This window comes from Sturnira hondurensis, unplaced genomic scaffold, assembly GCF_014824575.4.
Source record: "Sturnira hondurensis isolate 20B ecotype Veracruz unplaced genomic scaffold, ASM1482457v3 Scaffold0018805, whole genome shotgun sequence".
In the NCBI taxonomy this organism is placed as follows: domain Eukaryota; kingdom Metazoa; phylum Chordata; class Mammalia; order Chiroptera; family Phyllostomidae; genus Sturnira; species Sturnira hondurensis.
The window spans coordinates 1526041-1543984 of record NW_028091436.1 but is presented as its reverse complement, the minus strand read 5'-3'; the positions used below and the strand labels follow the sequence as shown (position 1 = coordinate 1543984).

The window sequence follows — 17944 nt, the reverse complement described above, 5'->3', positions numbered from 1 at the left end:
TGCGACTGCAGGTTTTAATGTTCGCACACTATATACACCGTGTGTACACGCGAAGTACAGGAATCACACCGCCTGGTCTCACATGCAAACAGCAGGTCACAACGAGCTACACATGTATCTTGCACAGATATTGGAAAAGAATCTGTGACTGTACAGTTTTAACAAATATACATAAATATAAGAACATAAGTTACAGTAAAGCAGCAACGGCGTCCGAGGCCATCGAACCCGGGGCAGGAGGCCCGCTGGCCCTGCCACACAGGACGGTGCCACCGGCCTCATCCCGACTTCGTCTGGAGTCGGGGAGCGCGTCCCAGCAGGCACTGGCTGCTTCTCCACCCTGAACCGGGGCGGGGGGGGGCCCACACTCCAGCCCCTACTTCCCACGAAAGGAAACCGGCCAGGCACCTCGCATGTGACGCAATACTGATGCCCCGAAGTCACACGGGGCCACAACACTGACACAGGACAGTCACGTGATCGCTCGAGTCTTTTCCTGAGAACGGAGGTGCGCCCGCCAACCCTCTGCACACACCCGCCGAGGGACGGCAAGTGTGTGCCGGACCGTGCCGCTCTGGCACGGGATGAGAGCTCGATGTAAGTAAAGGAATGGGAAGCTGCTTTAAAACTAAAGTGTAGCCCTTCATACATGTTTAAAAATTCTAAATATGATTCTGTATCAGCTATAAACACCAGGGAAAGACGGCGAGACTGGCAGGACGCCTCCACCTACAGGACGCTGTCCCTCCCAGGCCCTCACCCCACCAGCTCCAAGCAACTGGCTGCAGAGCGAGCCGCCGCCCGTGCTCCCCGAGTGCTCGGACCACTCCGGGCAGCCGGGGCAGAGCAACGCAGCCTGAGTCGGCAGCTCCTTCCTGCGACTCCTGGTCAAGCTCACGTGGTTTAAAGCAAACCCTATCAGCAGCTCCTCACGACACCTCCCTCAGGTCCCCGAAAAGTGTTAATACTTGCAGGAGTAATAAATACGTCTATGTGGGCGAACGCCGAGCAGGGCTCCACCACCACGGAGACTCGGGGCTCCTCTGAGCACCCCAGGCGGGCCCGCGCCCCACCCACACCATCTCCACGCAAAACAAAACCCAAAAGTACAGTAGGATGAGCCCCTGGACAGGAAGGACAAGACAAACCCTCTGGAGACAGCACATACATGAAAAGTTTAGAAAAAGCAACAAATAAACCCATAATTTGTAACCTCAGCCACATTCCCACCATTAGTCCAAGTAGTGTGTGACAGTGAGGGCCTCACACGGGCGCCTGGCAGGTGACCCAGTGATGCTGCCCCCTGTTCCGTCTCCGCATGCGCTCACCACCACGGGGACCCCGGCCCCAGGGTGCTCTGGCTGCCCGGCAGCGGAGCCCGTCTGGCCTGGCGACCGCAGGTCTCGGTGGCTATCAGGAGGGTGCTCTCCAGGCGGGGAGCGGAAGGGCACCTGCGCCCCAAGGGCTCGGGAGCGGCCGCGGCGGGCCCTACGCCTTCGAGGGCAGCAGCTTCTTGGGTGTCATGGGTCTCTTGGTCTGCCACAGGTGACTGTGGATGGTGATGGCGTCGACGCTGGCAGACAAGGTCTTGGCGGGGATGTGGCTGAACTGCTTCCGGTCCGAGTTGTACTTGTACAGCCCCTCGATCATCTTCTTGGTGATGGCCTTGGGGCCAATCCCGGTCAGCTTGGCGATGTCCTCTGTCTCGGGACAGTAAGTGTACAGGGACCGGAACTGGCAGCCCGAGTCCCTGAACAGGATCAGGAAGTTGTTGGCGTCCGACTTCTCCATTTCCTTCAGAGTCAACAACAAACAAACGAGAAACAAACCCAGAGAAGCCCGTAAACATTCTGCTGAGTAACCGTGTTACTGTCTGGTCGAACCTGACGACACGTGACATACAGGTCCTCGGCAGCCAGAACTGCGTGCACACCGCCAGGGCGAGCGCACTTCCACCGGAAGGGCCTGCGGGCGCCTCTGGCTGCAGCTCGGCCAGCTCCGCGGGAGCCCTACCATCGGGAGCCCGACCCTCGGGAAGCCAGCAGATGGGGCGCGGCTGCCAAGCCCTGGCCCCGGGGGCTCTGTGCCTGCCTTCCACTCCCGAAGGCCCGATGCACTGCCTTCCCTGAGAGCTTCACTCGGAACAGGGACCCACACGCCACCCACGTTCACGACGTGAACGAATCGACTGGGGAAGAAAGTAGTTCACGGCCCCTGCCAGCAGCCAGCCCGGCCTCACACTCGCAGGTGCAGGGGGCGTAGGGGTGGGGGGCGAGTCCCTCTGCGGTGGGAGCCCTGGCTCGCGGAGGGGGAGGCCCGGCACGCAGGTGGCACCCTCACCTCCAGGATCTTCCTCTTCTGGCCCTCGTTCACCTTGCCAGCCAGGCAGCAGTGGGCCAGTGCGTTCTGTATGATGTGCTTGTTGGACTTGGCACTGGGCTCCTTGTACAGCTTTGGTCCTGCAGCAACAGTCACAGAGCAGTGACCGCCTGCCCAGGGCGGCAGCCCTGCCCCAAGGAGGCGCCCTGCCGGGAACCCCACCCGGGCCAGAGGCCTGGGCTGGCGGCGCCCCCGCCAGAACTCACTTTGCCCACACAGGCGCCTCTGCAGGACGTCCCTGCCCCCGAAAGCCCTCAGAGCGGTGGGGGCCCGGGGACCCCTGTGACTGTCACCCTGTCTGCCCCCGTCTTCCCTGGTCTGCAGGGCGGCAGAACGGGGCTGGGGGCCTGTGGGCCTTGACAGCTTTGACACAGCCAAGGGGAAGCCTCGTCTCTCCCCTCCCCCACACCGCTGGGTTTGTAGTGTGTTTCATCATCGCCTGCCCCTCGGCCCACAAACCCCCTGTCACAAGCAGGATGCACACAGACCGGTCCCCCGCGCTGCATCCCCACTGCACTCTGCCCTGGGCGCGGGGGCTATGCCTCCCCGGCAGCAGTGCACTGACTTTAGGGGGAGAAAAACTCGCCCTGATTTGCAGCATCTCCCCATTTCTGTGCCGTGGACGGCCCCTGCGGCGGTGGACCTCCAGCGGCCAACTGTTCTGTGGTCGGCGCACTTCCCGCCAGCTGTCGGAGCGGCCCTGAGGTGGCCCACACTGCAGCGCCAGGTCACGGCCCCCGTGATGCAGCCGACTGGCGGGCCGGCGGCTGTGCTGAGGGCAGTGCGCACAGGCACCAGCAGCTCCGCCCTGACGCCTTCCCAGTGCCCCCCGGCAGGTCCCACAGGGACAGGGCTGCTGCCCACCCGTGCCTTCCCGCCCCCTGGCACCTTTCTCCTCCCGTTAGCTGGAGCGTTCCTCCCCACACCCTGCTCTCCCGCTGGCTCATGCCATCGACACCCGCCCGCCCAAGGCTGGAGAGGGCCTGCGGGGAGGGCGGACGCCCTCTGGCCCCCGTGCGTCTGAGCTCCCATTGAGCAGCAGCATCACGGGTAAAGCTGCCCGATTCCAAACGCTGAGAACGTCTTCAGACCCAAACTGTGACACCGAGGGGCCGGGGCCGGAGCAGCACGAGGCGCGGTCTGTCTCTGAGAAGCAGCCCCGCCGGCCCTGGACAGGTCCCACCTGATCCCCAAAGGGCCCACCTGTGAGCAGCCCCTGCGCCTGCGGACTCTGGCCGGAGAAAGCCAGAGCTCTCTGGGGAGCCCACTCCCACTCCCACTCCCACCCGTGTTCAGCCGCAGTGTTTCCCTCAGAAGGTGCAGGGGCGAACCTGTGTACTCCGTCCCCGAAGCCACCGAAGACGTGGTCGACGCGTTTTCCCAGTCTTTCTCTCCGTTCCGGCTGCCGCAGCGACTGGGCGACAGGAAGCCTTCCACAGACTCCGACCTAGGCGGTGAGCAGAGCGTTTCACAGCTCCCACAGAGGAAGAGGGCTGGGGCGCAAAGGGGGTGTTGCACCGCAGGGGCCAAAGTCACCCCGAGCCTCCGATGGCACACGGCGGCAGCTCACACCCGCGCCACCCGTGCCCAGAGCGGAGCCACCACCCGCACAACACAACGGCCAACACGGCTGACAAGGTCCCGGGGCATCAGAACGAAGGCAGCGAGACACTGGGCCTTCTCCCAGCCTGTGCTCTGCAGGGCGGACGCAAGAGAGGTCTCCCCTCAGGCAGAGGTGGCTGCTCTGAGGTCGCTATCCTGGGACAACACTGTGTTGGTGGGAGATAAACTTGGGGGGCGCCGTTCCTGCGTCTGCAGACTGCGCCCCACCACCACCGTGTCCCCAGTCGTTGCTAAGGCCGCAGTGTACAGAGTCTCACCCACGTCAGTGATGCCGAAACTCTGACCAGTGCGAGGTGAGTGGACCACTGTGTGCGTGGCGTCTCTGAGCCACTGCGGTCGACACGACTCACCAAAGGCCGTGACTAGGGCTCACTCGCCCATTCCAGAGGGGGAACAAGGGGAGGGCCCCAGGCACGCCCCTCACTCCAGAAGGGAGGATGGAGGGCAACCGCCCCCAGCCCCACGGTGGCGGGATGGGTTACCTGGGGGTCCTCTTGCCGGAGAGCAGGCTCTCGCTGTCGCCCGTGGTCAGCGACGCCAGGGAAAGGCTGGAGACTGAAAGCACACGGCACAGTCACGTCCCGGTGAGCGCCAAGCCGGGCAGCTCCCGGGAGAGACTCTGTGCGGGGAGCGGGGGAGGTGCGGGGGAGCCCGGCCTCTGGGCACTGCTGGTTTTGACTCTGGGCGGCAGCCCACCGTGCGCTGCACGCACGTAGCACAAGTTACTACAACGGGCAGAGAGCCTCTCTCGGAAGAAAGCAAAGCTCATTGCTGACACGAACTATTCCAAAAGGAGCATGGGAGCCATGACACGGGGACCATATGAAAAGAAGTGAACATGAAAGACATTAAAAAAATAAACTATTTTACATGAAAAATCCATCGATTCATTTTAGCCTATACTAAGCACCAACAAGTTTTGTTGGCTGGAAAAAGCAGTTGTTTTCTTCCTTAGCTTTAGAATAACTCTGGGAATTCTCTGAGATTTCAGTGGCTTTTAGTCTCAACAAGATAAATGTCATCTTTCAAGGTGACCGTGTGCGTAGAATTTTAGAAAAGATACAGCCTCTTGACTCCGAAGGCTATAAACTGGGGCTCCTGAGCACGTCTCGGCCAGAGGCGGCCTGCCCAAGTGCCGGGTGTCGGTCCCTCCCACTGCATGCCCACGACGCAGGTGCCCGCGGGAACGTGAGGAAGGGGCAGCCACTCACACCGGGGAGCGGCCGACAGCTCCGTGCGGACACGCCCTCTAGTGCACACAGCGCCCCACAACCCCCGGAGCCACTCCTGCCCCCTCCAGTCTCCAGACCCCGACATGCGAGCTCCCGGGGCTGGCGAACCAGGTGTGGTCACGCGGGCCTGAGCTGCGTTACCTGGAGGCCCCTGGGTGGGCGTCCTGGGGGACTCCACGTGGTCTCTGTGGATGGACTTGGGGCGCGGCTTCTTCGGCCTGGCAGCCGGGGCCCGGGGCTTGAGCACCGTGTCCATGTCCTCCATGAGCTTCAGCTGCTTGCGCCGCAGGTACTCCTGCCGGATGAACTCCCTGCGCGCCCGCTCGTCCTCCTTCCTCTGGCGCTCCTCCTCCGTCTTCCGCCTGAGAGACCGCTGGGTCAGGGCCGGTCTGCGCCCGCAGAGGGCGCGGTCCCCGCAGAGGGCGCGTGCCCGGAGCGGGCGGGGCCGTCAGGTTTCAGTACCGTGGGGGGAACGGTTCACTGAAAACCTCCTTCAGATAGTTTGGGTCATTACAACCTACATGAGTGTACCATCGACACGAAGACTGTGTGTGTGTGTGTGTGTGTGCGCGCGCGCGCGCGCAAGCAAAATCCAGTGAAGTTAAATTCTTGTGGTTTCTGGAGAACCTGACTTTGAAATGGCCTCAAACGTAGGTAAAAACATACAACCAAATAGTACTCTGGGAAAACAAAGTTAACCCCAAATCTGCCTGAATTCAGCGGCCTGGGCACTGGGAACGTCTAGGATCTGCGAGCCACCGGGGGAGAGCCCTGCGCCGCCGCCCCCCCTGCCCCCACGCGCCCCCACCAGCCCCCGCACCTGGTCTCCTCCTTCCTGTGCTCCAGCTCCGCCTCCAGCTGCTGCTTGCGCAGCTGCGTCTCCTGCTCTCGCCGGAGCCGCTTCTCCAGCAGGGCCGCCCGCTTCAGCGCCATGTCGTTCTCTGCCTTCTGGTCGTCCTGAGGACAGATTCCACGGGGAAGAGGGACACGCTTTAGGCACGAACGCTCTCATTTTCCGTTCTCGTGACCGAGAATCTGAAACCTCCGTCCAGGCTCATTCCAACCGCGCCCCATACGCGCCGTGCGCCGGGGGCTGCGGAGGAAGACAGGCGTTCGAGCGCTGCGTCCTGTCAAGTGACTAGGGACACAAACTGCGTCACCACTTTCCCGACCTGGGGAGCCAGCAAAGGACAGTCAGCCACAAACAGGAAAAAAGGGACAGAGGGTTTTTTTGGACCCTAATAAATAATTTAAGTGGGGAGTCGCCCCCAATTTTTAAAATTGCATTTAAATAGTACGTTAAGATACACGCTCAATAAAGAAAATTCAAGTCGAAGCACCAAAAAATATTTCCCCGAAGCGACCTCCCGTGAATGAAACCATCGCTGCGGTTCTCTAAGTGGAGGTGCTGGACCACACGGACCGCTTTCCTCCCGCGCAGACCAGGCGACAGGCGGCTTAACCCCGCCTCCTGAAGGCCTCCCGGGGGGAGAGCAGGTTCCGGCTCTGCCCGTCTCCGAGCCTGCAGCGTCTCCACCTGCGTCCGCCGGACGGCCCTGCTCTGGGCAGCCTCCAACACGCTGCCGGGCTCAGGAAGCTGCAGGCGGCAGGCGGGCCCACCGTCTGAAGGACTCTGTGATGCTTGGCCCACCACGCCACCTGGGCCTGTCACACGGGCTCCGTGGAGGGCCAGGCCCGAGCTACAGAACCTGAGAAAGACCCTGGAGGTCCCGGGGCAGAGGCAGAGAGAGGAGCTCTGCTCGGGGCCCAGAGGGAGGGGGCCCAGAGGGAGAACGCACAGGCGCACGGACGTCCCTGGCACACCCTGTGCACTGTGTACTGTGCACATGGTGTGCACTGTGACAGGCGGGTGCTCCCTTCACTCGGGACAGGTGAGTGTGGGAGCTGCAGGCATGCACACCACGGCCACAGGCACTCCGAGCAGTGTGCCTAGGGTGCGACGGGACACAGGCGGCGTGCGTGGCGGCTTTGGAACCGAGCCAGACTTCTGCAGACAGGGAAGCCCTGGCCCGGTCCAGAGGAATGATCTGAGAGGGAGGTCACAGGGATGAGGGGTGGCCGCACAAGTTGGTGGGTCTGGGAAAGACCCCAAGTGAGGTGCTCAGAGGATTGAACTTGATTCCAGGGGCAGCTCTGAGTCCTCGGATCAGGGGGACACACATCTGGGGCACGCCTCCTGCACCCCGATCCAAGGTAGCCTCTGGAGAGGCCCGCAGCCCAGTGGGGGCCAGGGGACCCCACAGGAGGGCTGCAACCACCTCCCACCCTACAGGAAGGAGGGGCCCGGAGGGTATGCACATGGCGTGCAAAGGCTCGGCCGGCCACAGAACAGGCCCAGAGGTCTGGCCAGCTTTGCCCTGAAGGGCGTGCCCTCTGAGCCCCCTTCTCTGTGAGGCCTCGACCCCGGAGGACAGGCTGGCCCGCCAGTGCTCACAGCAGCACTCTGTGGAAGAGCCACAGTTCTGCCTGGTCACCCAGGACACGACCCCCTCAGACTCCGGACCCTGAGAGGGCCCACAGGGCACGTGCCCGAGGCCAGTTCTAACAGAGGCTCCGAGTTCACGTCCCACCTCGCAGCCCCCGCGGCGAAACCGCCGTGGCAAGCGCGCTGGTGCTCGCGGGTCGTGCTGAGGCAGGGCCGCTGTGGGCCTCTGCTCAGACCTAAACTGGCCGAGGCCTCGCCCTCCCGCCCACACTGCACACCAGGCCAGAGGTGGCCTGCTTCCGCCCCTCCGTGTGAAAATGAAAACAAGTAATAAACACCTGTTTGGATGATTAAGGAAACCCATGCTCTTCCCTATAGGACCCATACTACAGGTAATTTGGAAAATACAGAAAAACTTTAAAACAAAAGAAGTGAACGATAACTGGAATACAAATGTTAAAATAACAGGCTTTTCTTGTATCTATGAAAAACATCAACACTCCACCACCGAGAGGTGACACCGGTCGGGGCTTGTTCAGGTGGCCGCGGTGCTGTTTGAAGGGGACCGCCTGCAGCCACGCCGAGCCCGGGTGGGTGCCAGACCCCACAGGCTCCGCCAGCAGCAGCTACAGTGACAGCCACGCGAAGCAGGCGCACGAGCTTGTCCGCGGGCCACCCTGCAGGAGCCCACGGGCTCAGTCTTTAAAGGGTGTAAAAGACACGCGAGGGAAGACGTTCATGGCTTTAGAGAGGCCCAAACATCCTTCTGCACAAGGCCAAGGCGTGAGCTTCCAACAAACTGGCACCTGAGCGCATCTGCGGAGACCTGGGCGGCTCCGCCTAAAGGCTTTCGTGACAGAAAGAGGCAGAGGGGCAGAGCGCTCCCCCAGACGCGTGCCTGGTGGGGCCGCTCCCCACACCGGGGGGCTCATGGCAGGCGGGCACCCAGGGCCGCCGCGAGCCGCCACAGGTCCCGTCCAGCGGACACCTGAACCCGCATGTGCCGACATACCTTAAAGAAGAACCCGCAGCACACCTTCTGGTCCTCGTCCGTCGGCTCTCTGTCGCTTTCCCCGTCCCCTTTCTCGACAGACACGTCGGCCTTCACAGGGGGCTTCAGGTCCGAGAGGGAGACTTCGATGAGACTGGCGTTCTTGGGCGCAGCGGGTGGGAAGGCAGGCCGGGGCGGGGGCTCTGCAGGCCGGCGCGGTGGGCCCTCGTTGGGGGTCAGACACACGGTCTCCGTGACGGGCTGCGACAGGACCTCAGAAACGGTCGACTCCAGGGGTCTCACCTCCTGCTCTCCTGGGGGCGGGGCGTGCTGCTCCGAGGCGCCCCCGGAGCCCACGGCCTCCTTCCCGGCCGCCTCCCTGGGCTCCGGCTCCTGCTCCTGCCCGTCGTCCCCGAAACACACGAACGAGCGGGTCTGAATGGGCACCTGGCTCGGGGAGAACCGCCTCAGCCGAGGGAGGCTGTCCACCGACCGCGGGGGGGCCAGCGTGCGGGTCAGGGGCGTGATCTTCAGCTCGTTGGGCCGGGGAGTCCTCTGGTTCTTAGTGGAGGGCGAGGGGCCCTTCCTGTGGGAAGGCTGTGGGGACGGGTGGGCAGGGCGCGGGGGCTCCGAGAAGGCCGCGCCGACTGGGGGCGGGCCGGCCGGCCTGGTGGGCCTGGGCTCCCGGCCCGGCCTGGGCGGGGAGGGCGGGGGCGGCGTGGCGACCCAGGACTGCCGGCCCCGCACCTGCATCAGTGCCTCCTGCTGCAGTGACAGGCGCTGCATCTCCCGCTGCAGGAGGTGCAGGGACGCGTTCAGCTTCTCGATGGACCGCGTGCACTCCAGCACCTCCCCCTCGCCCGCAGCCGCCTCCGTGGGGCTCGCCAGGCCCCACTGCTTCTCGGGCTCCACCGGCGGCGGGGGCGACTCGGGCCACTGGGCGGGGGGGCTCTCGGCACTCTCCTTGATGTCCGCCAGCGACCGGCTCCTCTGCCCGCCGGCTCTGGGCGGCTCCTTCTCCCTGGCGTGGTCGCTGTACACCTTCTCGTCCTCCGCCCCGGCCGCTTCCTCTCGCAGCGGGGCCACCCCGTCGCCCCGCTTCTTCACCACGGTGAGGAAGGCCGTCCGCCCCATCTTCTGCCTCTGCCGGGTGAACGCCGCTTCCACCTTCTTCTTCTGGGCCTCGATAGCACGCCGCTTCTCCTCCAGCCTCATCCGCAGCTGCAGCATCTCGGAGGCCAGCAGCTGGGTGCTGTCCCGCGGCGGCGGGGGGCCGGCCTCCTCGGGGGTCTGGGCCCAGGCCACCACGTGGGGGAGGTTCAGCTCCGAGCCCTCGGGGGTGGTCTTCTGCGAGCTGCTCCCGCTGCTCCTCCCGTCGGTGTGGTTCAGCTTCCGAAACTTCTGCTCCGCAAAGCTGGTCATCTTGACCCCGGAGCCGGAGGACGCGCTGCTCCCGGGCTGCGACCTGGTGCTCACGGTGCTGGGACAGGGGCTGGAGGCCTCGCGGGGGCCGCCGGCGTGCGGGTCGTAATCCTGGAGGAGCTTCGACGTGTCGTCCAGGTCCGAGTCCAGGCTGACCGTGTAGTCTCTCAGCGACGACTCCTCGTCCATGGTCTCGGGAATGTCCTCGGAAGGGACGTGGATCCCGGTGTCCACCTCCGTGTCGTCAGTGACAGGACTCAAGGCGCCGCTGGTGTCCGTGAAGGGGTCGGGGCCCGTCTGGTGCAGCTGCAAGTTCGCGCTGAGGGCGCTCAGCTCCTGGCCGTGGAGGAAGAAGCCGCCGGCCCTCTGCTCCAGCGGCGGCGTGTGCAGGGTCTGCTCCGTGTCATGGATAATCTGCAGCGCCTCCTCGATGCTCGGGGTCTCCGTCTGGCTGCCCAGCTCATCCAGGAGGGCTCTGCTCTGCAAGGCTCCATTCGGGAGCCTGCAGCGGACCTTCTCGTCGGCGCTCCGTGCGTCCACGCTGCGGGGCACGTGCCCCTGCAGGTCTCTGTGGGAGTCCACGCCCAGCTCTTCCTCGATGCTCTCTGCTTCTTCTTGTCCATCCACCGGCCTGAAGGACAAGTTCTTCCGGACGTTTTTAGGAACACGGTGGTTGTTGAGGGAAAGCCCTTCGTTACTGAGAGAGCGAGGGATCCCTTGGTTTGGAGTGGGTCTCTGTACGGCGTTTTCTTTATCAAAAGAAATGTCAAACGAAACCCCGTGCACTGATGATCTAAAAAGATTCAGAGAAAAGCCCGTAAATACTCCCCAAGGAGAAACGGCTGCATGTCCCCAAACAGCAGCTACTTAAAATTCGAGCCGCCCTCGGCGTCTGTGGAGGGCCCCTCGGTCCCAGGACACCGCAGCGCCTGTGCAGACGCCGTAGTACTGCGTGCAGCGCGGACACCTGGCCGGGGCCCAAGCCCCTCCCTGGACATGTGGAGCAGCCGCCACAACGCCAACGCCTGTCGTGCCGACACGGCACTCGGCACAGACGCAAGCACAGGCGTGACTCCACAGGACACGCCAGTGACAGGTGACGCTTGCTCCCTGAACACGGCCCAGTGGGTCTGGCCCGGACGGCCAGGCTACCTCCTGCCGGGAGCCCCCGGGCCCTCTCACCTGCCCACAGTGCCCTTTTCAAGGTCAGGTGCTGAGTCATGTCATTACAGCCTGGCTGACAACAGGAGACCGAATCGGCATTTCCTGATACTGTGAACATACCGGTAGAGTTCTCCGTACCTTTTCTCTTTGGGCCATGTCCCTATGAAGCCATCCACATAGGACATAGACGAAGACCTTCTAATTCCTCCTACAAATATCAGAGAAAAAAGGCACTGGAATTGTGTCAAAAGTTTTAACTTACACCAACTGAACTGATTTCACACATTTGAGGATTCATGAACAGCACTAAAAAGGACGAAGGTACACGTGGGGAAGGAGAGATCGTCTCGCCAAGAGAAGCAAGCAAAGATGAATGGGTGTTGACTGTATTTCCCAGAGGACAAGACTGGGTTTTGCGTTTGCCTTCGCTGGCCCCCACCGCCCCAGCCACCCCTCCACGCACGTGTTACCTGAGGCTGCCGCCCGAACGTGGGGGCGGGACTGTCTAGACGGCAGGTGCCAGGAGTGTGGGGGCGCCGCCCCTTCCCCGCTGCAACGCAAAATCAATGGGCGTGTCTCAGCCAGCGTATTGCGCCGGCCCCGACCCCTTCCGGAGGGTGGCTGACACCACGCAGGGCACTGCTACCCCGACTCCACCCCAAGTTCAAAACCAACACCACTCAGGGGACATGGTGCGTCGTTTGAGCTCACGAGTGGCCAAGACAAAGCGTCTCCCAGTCAGAAGACCCGGAAGGCCCTCGTGCACAGCCGTGTCCTCGAGAGCAGACACAGCCACTCTGGAGTGAGGCGCTTAAACGTGAGCCGTCGTCAGTCTGCACCCTCTGGGCACCCCGGGCCTGGCGCCAGGGCAGCCCCCGCTCGGGGGTCTCGCTGGTCAGGGCAGGACGGTCCGGGGACCGGGGGCGTCCCTGCTCACACAGGGGATGAGACGGACTACGACCCAAGTCCAACATCTGGCCGGAGTCTGCTCCTACTCCCCCGAGGCTTTGAGTCTGCTCTGGCCTGCAGTGGAGTCGGGTGGAGAAGTTAGGCACCCCGACCCCGGCCCGTCAGGAATAAACCGGGCAAGGTGGCAGTGACGTCTGTGGCCGTCTCACCCACGGCATCTGCATGACACCGTCAGCCCGTCGGTGAGGTCACGCAGGCAGAGGAAGACAAACCCCGCGTGGACTCATGTGCCATCGAGGAACCGAACAGGACAGCAGACCAAAGGGACACTTATGGAGGGGAGGGGCTGGGAGTGGGCACAAGGGGCAGGAGAGCCGGGCCCGTGACATGTGAGGAGTCCCCGCGGTGACCGACGACTGCTAGACTTGGTGGATGGTCACATTGCGAGGCCCAGAAATGTCAGATCGCTGTGTGTAGGCCTGACACTAATGTCACTCACACAAGACTGTGTGCCAACTACACCTACATAAAAAATTAGACGTCCTGCCCAAGCCCTGAGGGTCACCCACCGTTCAAACGATCCTGGACGATAAGTGAGTTACGCAACGAAAGGCGGGGTCTAGGCCGCTCCCGGACCACGGAACACACCCTCCCACCCTCGGTGTGACCCACAGCAGCCTGGGGGTTACTCGTCCCGGGGACACGTTTCAGTTCTGCGGGCGAGCAGGAGGAACCGCCTACCTGGCACAGTGGGCAGAGCGGGGGCCGCTGTCTGTGGGGCTCCCTGGGGCGGCTGCAGGCGGGTCGTGTGCGGGGTCGGCTGCGAGATTCAAAAGCCCCGCGTTAACCACCTAGCACACCTCCACCGTTGCTTCAGGACTTCGAGGTCGCGAGCGGGGACTTGGCCTCCATTTCCCTTCTAGCAGAGCGCATCAGGGCGCATTGAAAGCTACCTTCTTAAATCATTTTCACAGGTAGAACTCTCTTTAAATTCTTCTTCAAGTGCCCTTCTGACTCAAAGAGCCTCACTCAGTTCAGGCCAAGTGGAGAGCAGGCCCAACACAAAGGTGTGTTAGCTCCACACTCCGCTCAGTCCCGTGAGTCCGTGTCTGCTTCCCCGTGGGGCTGCGGGTGCTCCGAAATCACTAAGGCGAGCATTTCCTGGGCCAGGACGCAACCCACCCCCCCACCCCCCGTGCAGTCCACGCTTTGGCAAACTGCCCTGGGGAAGATCAACTCACTTCTGGCTTTGGAGACCTAGCACACTGGCTGCCGCGCACCCCGAGCAGGGGCCTCGCAAACGGAGCCGCCAGCCCAGGCCCTGACCCTGCTCCCTGGCCCTGGGCAGGTGGCAGCTGTGGCGCCAGCTCTCGGTGGCGCGGGCCCCACACTCAATCTGCCTCCCCTTCCTGCTCTGTTTCTCGTCTCTCTGTTACTGGTGGGGAGAGGACAGGGCCAGGTGGGGGGCGCGGAAGACCAGGCCCAAAACCCGCTGAGCTGAGCGGGCACAGGTGCAGAGCGCACGGCCCCTGACTGGGGGAAGAAGCATCTCTGCGGGCGGGCCTGGCAACCCGGGCCGTCTCTCCTCGGAAACAGGCCTCCGGTGGTGCCCTGGGGGTCAGCAGGGGGCCCTTCCGCTCTAGAACCCGTCCTGGAAGACGTTGTTCTTCATTTCCAGGGATCCTCATAATGACCCTTTGTTTCTTACTGGTTGTCACCATGGCGATGGAGAGACCGTAACACCACGGTGGTCACAAACCCTATTCCAGCACCCATCCATCTCCTCATCACGGTTTAGTAGCAAATTCAAATGACAGGTCAGAGCCGGGCCACAGTCTGAGTGGATTCTGGGTCACAGCATTGAAGACTCAGAATCCACTAGGGAAGGAGAGGGCGGGAGGGGGCAGCAGATGCAAACAGAAGGAAGTGAACCAACAGGTACGGCCGCAAATTCGCGGCCGGCCTCTCCGCTCTCCCTGCCCCCCCGCCCCCCCCCATCTGTCACAGCGAACTCGGCGGCGTTAAGCCACTGGAGGTCCAGGACTGATTGAGTGTGGGGGCTGGAGTGAAAGGACGGCTACCGCGGCCACGGGGATCCCCGGTCCCCCGGGATTCAAGGGCGCTACCTGCGTGAGGGCGGACGGCACGGGGCTGCACGAAGGACGGCTTGACCACCTCGAACCACCAGAAAAGCTCCGCCACGAACACCAGGTAGTTGCTCTGGGGGGGAGGGCGAGAGGGCATTGTCAGGGTGGCCTGGCCGGAGGGGGCGGGCGGCCGGGGAAAGCGCAGGGCTGAGCCTGGCTGTTCACCAAGGTTCTGCGGTGCAGCCACAGTGGGAAACGGCACGGAGGCTCCCCAACAATCAAGACCAGACCCACCCATGACTCAGCACGCCCTTCGCTGGGTCTTCCCCCCCAGAAAGCAGAAACAGCACCAGGGGAGACACCTGCCCCCGATCGCGAGAGCCAGGGCAGGGGCTCCAGCGTGCCCGTCAGCAGACGCAGGCGGGCGGGCAGAGAGGGAGGCGTGTGCACACACTCGGAACCTCGACCACAAGGAAGAGACCCTGTGGCTTGCAACGACGGCCAGACCTCGAGGACCTTATGTGACGCGAACCGAGTCAGAGAAGGGCCAGTTCCGCGTGACCTCACCCACGGGTGGGTCTGAGAGCCGGACTTGGAGCAGCGGTGCACAGGTGGTTCCCGAGATGGGGACGTGGGGTGGCGGGAGGTGCTGGGGAAGGGAGAGCCCCCCACTCCTGAGAAGAGGAAGCTCAGGAGCGCTAATGACCGCCGTCAGTGGAGCCGTGTGGCACAGCTTAATGGCCCCAGCACGGAACAGGAGCGGCCCCCATGTCTCTGACGGCAATGTCGGTCAGTGCCGTGGTGGGGACAGCTCTGCACGCCTCAAACTCCCACGGCGTTGTCTGTCAACTGCACCCTAACAGACGCGCTGAGCTCGGGGCGGGCTGTCGTCAGGCGACTGTGCCGCGCTTGGCCACCAGATGGCAGCACAGCAAGACACCCCCCCCCCCCCCCCNGATAGGAGCACAGCAAGACCCCCCCCCCCCCCCACACACACACACTCCATAAAGCCCGAGAGGACCGTTTCCCTGAACTGGGGGCGGTAAACAGGGACAACCTGTCCCCTCACCCTAGCAGGGACCCCAACCAGTCTCACTGCCAGATCTTCCCCTGCACCCAGCCTGGCAGCTGCGGCCACGCGCCGGGACGGAGGCACGCACACGCGCGGCAGAGGCGGAGAAGCCCCCAGCCCCCAGCGCGCACTCAGAAGAAGCCACAGTCAGGCTTCGAGTTCGTGTTTCTGGGCCCTTCCCCCACGCATCCACGTACGCGTCCAGATTGGCATATGGCGCAGAAAGGGTCTCTGAGCACCAAAGGGCCCACGTCACGTGATGCCCATCCTGTGCACTGCCCGTGATTTCCGCGAAGGACGTCTCGGAGCGCTTCCCGACCCGCAGAACGCCCTGCCCCGCCCCTGAAGCGGCTCCACGGCCCCAAACGTCTCCGCTGTGTCCCCAGCGAGAGGCCCTGTTCCCGACTCCTCGCCACCGTGCCCAGCCCCTCCACCTGCTACAGAGACCCCGGCAGCTCACCGCTGCACTGGGGGGTGGGACAGGGGTGGGGTATGACGAGCTTGCGCTCGGGGCAAATCCAAAGCACCCGGGGGTGAAAGCGGCAGCGAGGTGCCCACGTCGGGGGTCGCGCAGCCTCCTGAGCCTGGACATCGTGGAATGCCCACGTCAGGCCTTGGCCGCGGGTCTCATGGTTTAGCAAAGAACGCGGCCAGTGAGCACGGGCCTCCGGTGGACGCGCGCCTGCCCCAGCGCGCGCGAGAGAGGAGAGCCTCTGTCTGGGTCACGCTGGGCGAGGCAGCCTCAGCACCAGCGTCGCCGTGGTTTCAGGCACGCCCAGCCCTTGCAGCCTCACACACACCTCCCGTGTTTCCTGAGACCATCTTTCCCTTCCAGACCAGAAAGGCAGGACCGGAATTTTCAACAGGCAAGTGCCAGAAAAGGCATGAACAGGACCCATGTGGAAATAACGCTTCCCGATTCCCATCTGGGCAGAAAGGGCGGGCGGGGCCTTGCGCAGCGAGGGCGCCGTGGACCGTGCGCTGCGGTCCGTGTGGCTTTGCGGGGTGGGAGAGCCCAGGGCCAGCCGTGTGTTTCGAAAAGACGGGAGCCGCGCACAGAGGGCCCCGGGCCACTAGGGGGCGACGCGAGCGCGCGCGGGCGCGGCGGGCGCACCTTGATGGAGGCCGCGGCGTAGAGCATGTCCTCCAGGGCGAAGTGGCAGCACCGCGCCAGGTGCTCGTGGCAGAACTGCTGCACCAGCTGCAGGTTGTACAGGCTGTCAGCCAAAGACATGGTCTCCTTCAGACAGACGTCTTCGAACAGGAAGAGAGCGGGCGGTGACTTGGGGTCGCCCGTCACCCCGTTTCAGACCCCAGCTGGGACTCGGCTCGGAGCAGCCTGCCGGGCTGTTCCCTCCGCGGACGGAGGGACTGAGGGACGGAGGGACGGGGGCCCGGGCGCCCCCTCGCGGCCGCCCTCCCCACCCCCGGCTCACAGGCAGATGCGCAGGCGCCCTCACGCGCACTCACCCTCCAGCCTGACGACCCCGGGGCAGTAGAAGTGAATGAGAGCGGCCAGCGCGCAGCCGTCCGCGCCGTCCTTCAGCAGGTTCTCCACCAGCGGGATGCAGGGCGGTTGCTTCAGCAGCGCTTGCTCCTTCCTGTAACGAGCCTGCGACGTCGGAGGGAGACGAACGTGAGCTGGTGCCAAGGACACCGGGGAAGAGCCTGCACCGCGGTCGGTCGGGTGTCCCCCTAGGGCAGCACCACACCACGTGGACGAGAAGCGAGGGCTGCTCACAGCGTCTCTCCCACACCACACACACCGCAGCACTGGGGCCCACGGCCCACGCTCACCACCTCTGCTGCCGAGCGGGATGGGACACCCAGCCAACTGCTCCCCGCACAAAGCAGCACCGGACAAGTCCTGAGGGTTCTGTACCCCGCCACCAGTTCGCTGGTGGCCTGCAGGGCAGGTGGCCCTGGACTTCAGTGGGGGCTCCCCCTCCGTGGCCCTCCATGGCCCTCCATGGGTAGTCCTTCCCTGGTGAGGCCCGAGCACCCCTGGGGCAGAAAGGCCTGCCAGGGCTGTCCACACTGGGGCAGGGAGGGACACGCGGCCCTTGGGGAGGCCTGGCAGGCAGGAGCAGCTCCCCGAGGGCCTTGGGTAGCATCACAAGAGACGCTGGCTTATTGTCTGAATGGTGAGGTGGCAGGAATAAAGCGTGACAACTCTGACATGGGAAAAGCCGCCCCCACTGGGGCCACATTGGCCAGGCACAGAGCAAGCCCGAGGGCTTCTGCATCCCGTGGAAAACGGAGAAGCCCTGGTCTGGGGAAGACCGGGCACGGGTTTGGAGGGCGGTTCTCTGAACATGAGGCCTGCCTTGAAGCTTGGGGGATAAGGACAAGCTCTCAAATCAGATGACCCAGGTTCAAGTCCTGGTTCAGCCACTCACTGGCCCCGTATCTCTGCCTCCCCACTTGTGAAAAGGGGAAACAGTGCTGTGCGGGCCGCCGGGAGTGCGGCAGGCACCGACCACAGCCACAGCCCCCTGAAGCCAGGAAGCCTGACCCGGGAGCGCGTCAGGAAGATGTGAGCTCAGGTACTTCATTGGCAAAACCCATAGTTATATTGGTTATTGCTACTTAGAGAGTTTTTAAAAATAAAACTAATTT

The 17944-nt window shown here is 63.5% G+C and overlaps 1 protein-coding gene across 2 annotated transcripts in view; it reads right to left on the bottom strand.

The window, feature by feature from the left end:
• Positions 1 to 17944, bottom strand: part of CAMSAP2 (calmodulin regulated spectrin associated protein family member 2) — a 36954-nt gene continuing 19010 nt past the window's right edge. For both annotated transcript variants that reach the window (XM_037070475.1, XM_037070476.1), the window contains 13 exons: positions 16796 to 16937; positions 16440 to 16579; positions 14293 to 14386; positions 12908 to 12986; positions 11728 to 11807; positions 11396 to 11465; positions 8693 to 10886; positions 6055 to 6191; positions 5376 to 5596; positions 4485 to 4557; positions 3711 to 3826; positions 2341 to 2459; positions 1 to 1794 (listed from right to left, as the gene is read on the bottom strand). In XM_037070475.1, coding sequence (XP_036926370.1) covers positions 1489 to 1794; positions 2341 to 2459; positions 3711 to 3826; positions 4485 to 4557; positions 5376 to 5596; positions 6055 to 6191; positions 8693 to 10886; positions 11396 to 11465; positions 11728 to 11807; positions 12908 to 12986; positions 14293 to 14386; positions 16440 to 16579; positions 16796 to 16937 — 3771 coding nt within the window. In that variant the 3' untranslated portion in view covers positions 1 to 1488. The remainder of the gene's footprint in view (positions 1795 to 2340; positions 2460 to 3710; positions 3827 to 4484; positions 4558 to 5375; positions 5597 to 6054; positions 6192 to 8692; positions 10887 to 11395; positions 11466 to 11727; positions 11808 to 12907; positions 12987 to 14292; positions 14387 to 16439; positions 16580 to 16795; positions 16938 to 17944) is intronic.